Source organism: Prunus avium, chromosome 8 (genome assembly GCF_965620075.1).
Source record: "Prunus avium chromosome 8, drPruAviu1.hap1.1, whole genome shotgun sequence".
Taxonomy (NCBI): domain Eukaryota; kingdom Viridiplantae; phylum Streptophyta; class Magnoliopsida; order Rosales; family Rosaceae; genus Prunus; species Prunus avium.
Genome location: NC_142291.1, coordinates 29,262,931 through 29,272,230, shown reverse-complemented (window position 1 = coordinate 29,272,230; position 9,300 = coordinate 29,262,931). Strand labels below are relative to the sequence as shown.

Genomic DNA, 9,300 nt, shown 5'->3' with positions numbered 1-9,300 from the left:
GATTATTTATTAAGCAGGCTAAACAGCAGGCGATGACTTTGCTTTTACAAAAAAGAGTGATTATCTGTCACGTTTACCATGATGTTATGATTTAGAAAGGCTACAGTAGTTGCACCTAAAACCAAACTTTGCTTTTACAAAAAAGAGTGATTATCTGTCACGTTTACCATGATGTTATGATTTAGAAAGGCTACAGTAGTTGCACCTAAAACCAAAAGCTCTTAGTCTGCAATTCATAATGATAGGCTTTTCTTGTGGGGTAAAGTGGTTATATAAAATAAAGGCTTTTTATCACAAATGGTCCTTGACGTTTAGAAAATTGTCACGAATGTTCCTTGAGGTTTTTTTGTGACATTAATAGTCCTTAACGTCATGGCTTTTTATCATAAATAGTCCCTGCCGTTAGAAATGCTGTTAAGTGTGACTTGGAAGATAAGTAGAGCCCACATATCCAATCACATTGTGACATGTGGATAAAAAAAAATTATTTTAATGAAAATTCCATTTTTTTTTTCTGCAACTTTTCACCCCCCCTTCCTCTACTTCGTCTCTCTTCACCTTTGCCCTTACTCTCCACCAGTTGCCCCCTCTGCTCTTTCTCTCTTCTCCCTGTCCTCTCCTTCTACCTTTGTTTTTTCCTCTACCCCCTCTGCTCTCCCTCTCTCCTCCATGTCCTCTCCTCCTCTGGTTTTTTCTTGCCCATTGCCACCAGCAAAAAAAAAAAAAAAAATACAGTGGTAGAGAAAATATACAGTTATAAAACTATATCTTTGTGGTGGGTTGCGGGTGGGCATGGGTTGGTCTGGTTGTAGAGGCAAGAAAAAAACAGAGAGAGAGAGAGAGAGAGAGAGAGGCTAAATGGATTTTCATAAAAAAAAGTCTGTTCCTAGAAATGGTCAATGTTCCTGAGCCACAATTTTCGATTTAGATATGGAACTTAGGATCATAGGAGGGAAACCCTTTCAATACCACTTTAGCTTCTCTGGCATGGAGATGACTAAACTGGGCATTCAAGAACCATAACCTTTTCTAGGAACATATTTTATGATTATAGAATAGGCATTTATAATCCTCCTTCCATACAAAGAGTCTATGAGCCCTTCAGCTAGTTTCCTCTCAATTTTTTCTACATATCATTTCTATATCAAGATAAAATTGATTCATGTACTCTGAAGTTTCTTAGGGTTTTATTTGTTTATTTGTTTTTATCAACCTGAATTGGAATAGCATGTTCAATGGGACCGCAATGCTGTCTGCAAATTGAAACAGAGGGAGAGGAAGAGGGAGAGCACAGGGAGGAGAGAGGGCAGAGGGAAAGAGAGAGAGAGGCTAAATGGATTTTCATCAAAAAAATATTTATTTATTTATTTAATCCACATGTCACTATGTGATTGGACATGTGGTCTCCACTTATCTTCCACATCAGACACTTAACAGAATTTATAATAGCAAGGACCATTTGTGATAAAAAGCCCTAACGTTAAGGACTATTAATGTCACAAAAAAACCTCAAGGACCATTCGTGATAATTTCGTAAACGTTAAGGACCATTTATGATAAAAAGCCTAAAATAAATATATAGGTTGGAGAGTGATAGCGTCAATCGACCAACGCAATCTGAGTGCTGATCAATATGGCCTTTATAGTGAGTCCCATAATCATTGCTTAGTATGTGGTGTGCAGTAGACGCTAACACTCTTCATCTTGGTTTGGCATTACCCTTCTTAGTATGCTATGCATTGAAGAACTAGAGACCAATACTCCATGGAATTAAGCGCGCATATGGTATGGTTAGATCAGTGGCATAATTGAAGAGAGGAAAGGAAAAGTAATGGGAAAGCGAGAAGAAACAGGGTGGGCCTGAGGCAGTAATGGGAGAAATAACACAGGAATTAAGGGCATGGTTTTAATTTTATGCATATGCTTTAAATTTTATTATGCCTTTCTTGGCTCTCCTGTCTACCGCTTTGATTAAACTAGGAAAAATAATTAAGGAGGTTGTTCAAGAGTGCTTACATAGGAAGTAGTTATACTCATAATCGCTTTTCTGTCACTAAAATAAGTCGAAACATTTACCAAACGAGATTTCTATGTTTTTTCTTTGGCATGTTATTTTATAGACGGATATGTGAATATGAACATGCAAAGGGATATGCAATCAGAATGGGTCCAATAGAATGATTCATGAGTGTGAAGTGATAATATAATTCCTAATTTCATGTCCTAATCAGGTTAGGTAACAATTTTTAATTCGCAATTTGGCATTATATACACATTAATTTTTCACAAATCACGATTCACATGGACCTTTTTAAATTACACTCGAATTCTTCGGAATTGGCTTGTTTGTCAAAATGTAGATATAAAATGTGCCAAGTTGATTCTTTTTTGTTCTTTTATAGTTAGTGTAGAGGAAAATCTAGGTAGAGGTCAACCAAATCTTATATACTATAGCTTTGTAAACCAAATTATATATATATATATCTGAATCGTATAGGGTAAAGCTTACTTCTAATTAATGCACGTTAGTCTTATTTTTAATTATAATAACATATACATCTTTAGTCATCCATGTTAATTAATAACATATACATCTTAATACAGAGAGGTGTAGAATTTAGATTGACAATTTTCATTATACATAATGTACTTTTACATTGGAAAGTCGTTCAAACCTAAAATCTCCCATTATACTTTTTGAGAAACAGAAAAACGTTATAATATTTTATAGTTTGTGTGCCACAAATATCGTCAACTTATGCATACATGGGCTTAATCAAGTTGGCTAGAGTGGATGTGATTCTCATTCTGTACTCGAGTTCTAATCTCCCTCCCTTAATTTAGATTAGATTATAATAGAATATCGCTTGTATAAAAATAAAAAAATAAAAAAAACCATTGTCAACTTACTAGTGATTAATTTTCAGCTCTAATGCTGTTGTTTATTTCAGAAAGAAAAAAGCAAAAACTCTTTTTATTTTTGTTTCTTTGGACATCAAATCAGCTTGACAGGCTCTTGGTTCAAAGTTTTTTTTTCTCCCCTGGTTTTAGTTTCTTGTTCAATATCTTTGAACTAGGTAGAGGGATAAAATCTCATTCAACTTGACCAAAAAAAAAAAAAAAATCTCATTCAACCCGCAAGGATGTGATCAAGTTGTTCACGCATTTATCTAGTTAGTCTTAGACGTTATGCTCTTCAAATTTCTATTGTAACTTAACTAATATAATAAATATATTGGAGCCTGTATAATTTATATTATTTACATAATAATTTGTCCACAAAAAAAAAAAAAAGAGTCACGAGGAAATTTCATTAAGCCACGAGGACATATGTAAAAGGAAAAGTCAGGAAATATGTTTGGAAAAAAAAAAATCAATTTCCTGACTCTTTTTTTTTTGGTCTTAACCATGAGGTGGTCCTGAATGGGCCCCAACTATGGGTGGCACCTTTAAGCCTTAACCACAACCCAGACTAATCCCCACTCACACCGGATCGGCCCGTAAGGGGTAAAGTGTTGGCCAAAGTGGTGACTCCGTACGAGAGCAGGGATCGAACCCCTGACCTCTCTTAAGGAATGAGAGTGCCGAACCACTCACACCAACGAGGACATATGTTTGGAAAAAAAAAAAAAAAAAGAGCCATTGAAGTTGAAATTAAAAGTCAGGAAATATGTGATCAAGTTGATAATAATTTTACAGAAAATTTGTTTTAGCAAGGACATGAACCCAGAAGCATATTTCCTAAATGGCACAGGGTATATGCACTGGCCGACCTACATAGAGCCTAGTGTGGGCAGCTGCCTACACTTAATTTCTTCTTCAATCATGTAGGCTACAATAAATAAATAAAACCTTCAAGATTTTAAACTAAATTTCCCATATTCAAAATATCAAGGCCCCAAAATTGACAAAATATCAAGACCCAGTTTAAAAAATTACTTAGTTTGACCTCTCTCGCACATGTATTTTGTGTTCATTAAATAAATAGTTATATAAATATATAATATTGCTACATAAATAAATATTATTATATTATTATATAATATTTATGCCCACACTTTGAAAATATGCTGGGTCCGCTACTGGGTATATGACCATACCGTATTTATTACATTAACACACTCTACCCCCATCACGTGTTAGCTTACAAAAGAAATGTCCTTTTATGTTAAAACAAACCAACCCTATTGATTGTGTACAAAATTTCGTGTGCAAATTATTATATCGATATTATTTTTATTTAAAATCAATCAATGAATAAGCAAGAGATTTAATAGCTCAAGTTGTTAAAAGCAACTATCTTTATACCGAGGTCCTGTGTTTGGATTCCGCCTCTCCTAATATCGCTTGTATAAAACTTAAAAGAAACTTTAGGGGAGAACATGTTGTAAAGACAAAGTCATTGGTGCCCCCGCAGCCGTACTAGGTTTGTATAATTAGAAACTACACAACATCTTTCATTAGAAGATGGGACAAAATACCCTTCCCTAATTCTGTTTGGATTTTTGGTCCAACCCACTCTATTTTATCACTAAAACCACATGAATTAGATGAACAAGGGCACAAAATACTATTCTACCATTTTCATCTTCAATTTCGTTACTCCACGTTAGTTTAATTTTCCCTCTGCTGCGAATCTTATCCTTCTTGGTTCAAAGAGGAACTATTCAAGGACACCAATTGGACCCAGGCTGAAAAGTACAAACTCACGTAGCAACTTTTATAGAATATTTGTTTAAAAATACTTTTTTACCCCTATCCCCCACCACAGGTTACCACCCTATATCCATGACTAGTCAGATTTTAAGAGCCCTTACATAATCTAATAAGAAAATATTTATAATAATAAAAATTTGTCATGACTTAATACCATAAGATAATATTTTTAATAACTAAAATTCATCATTGATTAGCATGCCAAATTCACAAAAATTTGAATGTTTCAATTTGAGAAACAGGAAGAGGAAGAAGAAGACAAGAACATTTTTTGTTTTGTTTTGAGTGGGTGAAAACATACACTACAATTTTTTTTGGTTGATTGGAAAAAGCTTGTGTATATTGCTTTCCTCTTCTTTGGCGTGTTTCCTTATTTTTGTTTTTTTATAACATGTTTTTTGTTTTTTTTCTCTTGTTAACAAAAAGAGAAGAAATGTAAATACAACTATTGAATGACACAATAGTGACTCAAACCCAACTTGCCTACTAAAATCAAGGCGTTGATTTCCAACTCAACGAAATAGTCGCTTGTGTTATTGTCATGCACGCTCAAGTATATATATAATACCTATAATATATATATAATATACACATAAAAAAAAATTCAGGGCCCTGTGCACCCTCAAGGTTGTCCTTGCCTATATATATTGAGAGGGGCAATAACATACTAAACTCACACACACTACACGGATGCTAGGACTCGAACCCAGGACCTTTCCTGAGAGAGCAATTGCTCCAAACCACTATACTAGTGGGTATTTTGCAATTTTAACCTATATGATGAATATATTATATTTGATAATAATTTTACAGAAATTTGTTATAGCAAGGACATGAACCCAGCAGCATATTTCCTAACTTTTAATTTCAACTTCAATGGCACAGGGCAGATGACATGACCCATTAACAGACTCTACCCCATCGCATGTTAGCTTACAAAAGAGAAGTCCTTTTACATTAAAACAAACCAACCTTATTCGACTGTGTACACAACTTTTGTGTGCAAATTATGTACAACCAAATTATTATATGATTATATCAATATTATTTTTATTTAAAATCAATTAATGAATAAGTAAAAGGTTTAAAGCTCAAGTTGTTAAAAGCAGTTATCTTTAAACCGAGGTCCTGTGTTTGGATTCCGGCTCCCCTAATATTACTTGTATAAAAACTGAAAAAAAACTTCAAGGGAGAAAGTGTTGTAAAGACATAGTCATTGGTGCCCCGGCAGCCATACTACTATTCTAGGTTTGTATAAGAAACTACACGCATGTTCCATGCGTTTCATATCATTAGAAGATGGGACAAAATACCCTTCCCTAATTCTATTTGGATTTTTGGTCCAACCCATATTCTATTTTGTCACTAAAACCCCGTGAATTAGATGAACAAGGGCACAAAATACTATTCTACCATTTTCTTCTCCAATTTCATTACTCCACGTTAGTTTAATTTTCCCTCTGCTGCAAATCTTATCGAACTAGGATTCAAGGACCCAAATTGGACCCGGGCTGAAAAGTACAAATCCATGCAGCAACTTTTATAGAATATTTGTTTAAAAATACTTTTCTTACCCCTACATAAGGGAATCACACTCTAGATATCACCATAAGCTCCGTAATTATTAAACCTTTCCCCAAAAGCACATCCCTTATTTTAAAACCTCGTACAACTCATCCCACATTGCCTCCAAAAATCCCACCTCTTCCCCGTCCCAAAGCACAATTATCAAACCATGGTTTCTTCTTCTTCTTCTTCTTCACCAAACAACCTTCCATTGAAGCCAATCCCTGGAAACTATGGCTGGCCATTTTTTGGACACATCAAAGATCGCTATGACTACTTCTACAACCAAGGCCGAATCAATTTCTTCAAAACCAGAATGGAAAAATACCAGTCCACAGTCTTCCGCACAAACATGCCTCCCGGCGTCCTCATCCCTTCGAACCCTAAAGTCATTGCTCTGCTCGATGCCAAGAGCTTCCCAATTATCTTTGACACCACCAAAGTCTTGAGACGCGACGTTTTGGACGGCACTTATATGCCCTCCACCGCCTACACCGGCGGCTACCGCGTCTGCGCTTATCTTGACCCTTCGGAGCCCAACCACGCCACTCTCAAGAGCTACTTTGCAGCCCTACTCGCTTCTCAGCACACCAAATTTATACCCCTCTTCCAGAGCTCCACCTCTGACATGTTTGTCAACTTGGAAGCCCAACTCTCCAAAGCTGGCAAGGCATACTTCAACACACTGAGCGACGACATGTCGTTCAATTTCGCTTTTGAGCTGTTTTGTGGTCAGAGCCCTTCAAACACAAAGCTCGGCTCCAAAGGGCCCAGCCTGGTCACTCTTTGGCTCTTTCCACAGCTTGCCCCTCAGATTACGTTAGGGGTGCCAAAGTTTCTAGGGTTTGCTGAAGATTTGTTGCTGCACACGTTCTCCTACCCTGCCATTCTCGTCAAATACCCTTACAAGAAGCTGTACGATGCCTTTTACGAGTCCGCCGCTTCGGCTTTGGACTTGGCCGAGGGTAAGTTCGGACTTTCACGCGAGGAAGCTTGCCACAATCTGCTGTTCGTGGCTGGCTTCAACGCATTTGGTGGCATGAAGCTTTTGTTTCCTGCTTTGATCAAGTGGGTTGCGTCAGGAGGAGAGGAGCTGCACCGTCAGCTCCGTAATGAAATCAGAACCGTTGTTAAAGAAAGCGAAGGTACAGTCACTTTTGCAGCGCTGGATAAGATGACTTTGACTAAATCAGTGGTTTATGAAGCCTTGAGGATCGAGCCTCCTGTTCCGTACCAGTACGGGAAGGCCAAGGAGGATATCGTGATCCAAAGCCACGATGCCACATTTGAGATCAAGAAAGGTGAGATGATCTTTGGAAATCAGAATTTTGTTGGGAAGGATCCCAAGGTTTTTGAGAACCCAGAGGAGTTTGTGGGCCATAGGTTTGCGGGGGAGGGAGAGAAACTGCTGAAGTACCTTTACTGGTCCAACGGTCGTCAGATGGATGATCATCCGACGGCTGAGAATAAGCAGTGCCCGGGAAAGGATCTGGTGGTGCTCATATCCAGGTTAATGTTGGTGGAGTTTTTCCTTCGATATGACACTTTTACCGTTGATGCCAGCACGGTGTTGTTGGGTTCATCCGTGACGTTCAAATCATTGACCAAAGCCTCATGAATTTGATCAAATATAAACTTTCATTTTATTTATTTTTAATGATTCAATTAATCCTATATACCCTACAAAATAAAAACCATTCCTTGTAAGCCTTGCTAATTTTTATTTTTATTTTTTTGCTTGTGTTGTTAACTTGTTTGTTTAGTGAAGTGTATTATGTATAATGTACGTACCTTTGTATTTAAAGAAATCAATCAATGTAAAGTGGTGAATTAAATTTATGAACACTTCATTCATGTGAATTGCAGCTGAGAAACTGCAAAAACCAGAGGTAGTAAAATTTTGTAAGTTCAACGGCAGAACCGAGAGCTAATCCTGTGTCAAACCACTTGGCATTTGAAGGTATTTCAATAGAAAATTCACATCTAGGAAGCTCCTTTATATGACCACGACTTGATCCAAATTTGGTATTGTTATAGGATTTGTGAATTAAATACAATTGTCTCACTTCGGAAAATGACTAGCCATAAAAGAGTCTTTTAAGATAAAACTCCACCTATAAATTCACATGGCCTAATTAAACTCTGTATTGGACCTAGAAATTGAGTTGTGGATTATATTATTGCAAACCGCACAATTAGTGAGGAGGACGTGTGCCTCAACAATATATGTCATCAAAAAATTTAGTAGATGTTCCTAAGGAGAATCAAAGTGATTATATAGAAGTCTAAAATTGAATAATATTATATTCAATAGGTTATATAGCTCTATTGGTTGAGCTCTTCCACCTTCACCTAAGCTATGTGAGTAGAGGTTCGAAACTCCTAGACACCTAATGAATACTTGTGTAAACCCTCCTTCCCAATCACTTGTACTAAAAAAACTGAATAATATTATATCGAAACCAATAACTTATGCCTATCAATTTCCTTTACTATTCTTAAAAGGTATATGATCACTTATTTGAAAGAGTCAATTTGATTCGTTCCATGAAATTATCATTTGAATTGGCTTGTCATGTGTTGGAATTACTAGAGATGGTAGCTTTAGTTTAAAAAATAATTGAAAATGAAACTTTGGTGACAATGTTTGTATCCAATATATAGAAGGTGTTGGGTGGGCAACAGGTTGGGGGAATGAACAGTCTGGATGGCAGAGGTCCACTTGATTTCCTTATCATAGTTTGCTTTTGCCCATTCAACTGACATGGAATTGGGGCATGCACATTTTGGCCAACCTCACACCACAACCCTACACAATTGATATTAATGGTGAATTGGCTGCATTTGCCTTCAAGTCGTGCAAAAATATGCAGGGCACTGGTTTGGTTTGTGTCTTAGTTGGAAAACTAGTGGATACGTACATTTGGAAACACAACCACCAACCTTTTAGCCAACAACACCTGTATCATAATTACAGTCTTAATTAGATTGCATTTCATGGTGTAGCTCAGAGGAAAA

The 9,300-nt window shown here is 36.6% G+C and overlaps 1 protein-coding gene across 1 annotated transcript; it reads left to right on the top strand.

Moving 5' to 3' along the window:
- The first annotated feature begins 6,142 nt into the window (after window positions 1–6,142).
- On the top strand, window positions 6,143–7,925 carry LOC110744949 (allene oxide synthase 3-like). Its single transcript, XM_021944990.2, has one exon. The coding sequence runs from the start codon at window positions 6,452–6,454 to the stop codon at window positions 7,898–7,900; it is 1,449 nt and encodes a 482-aa protein (XP_021800682.2). The 5' UTR covers window positions 6,143–6,451; the 3' UTR covers window positions 7,901–7,925.
- The last annotated feature ends 1,375 nt before the right edge of the window (window positions 7,926–9,300 follow it).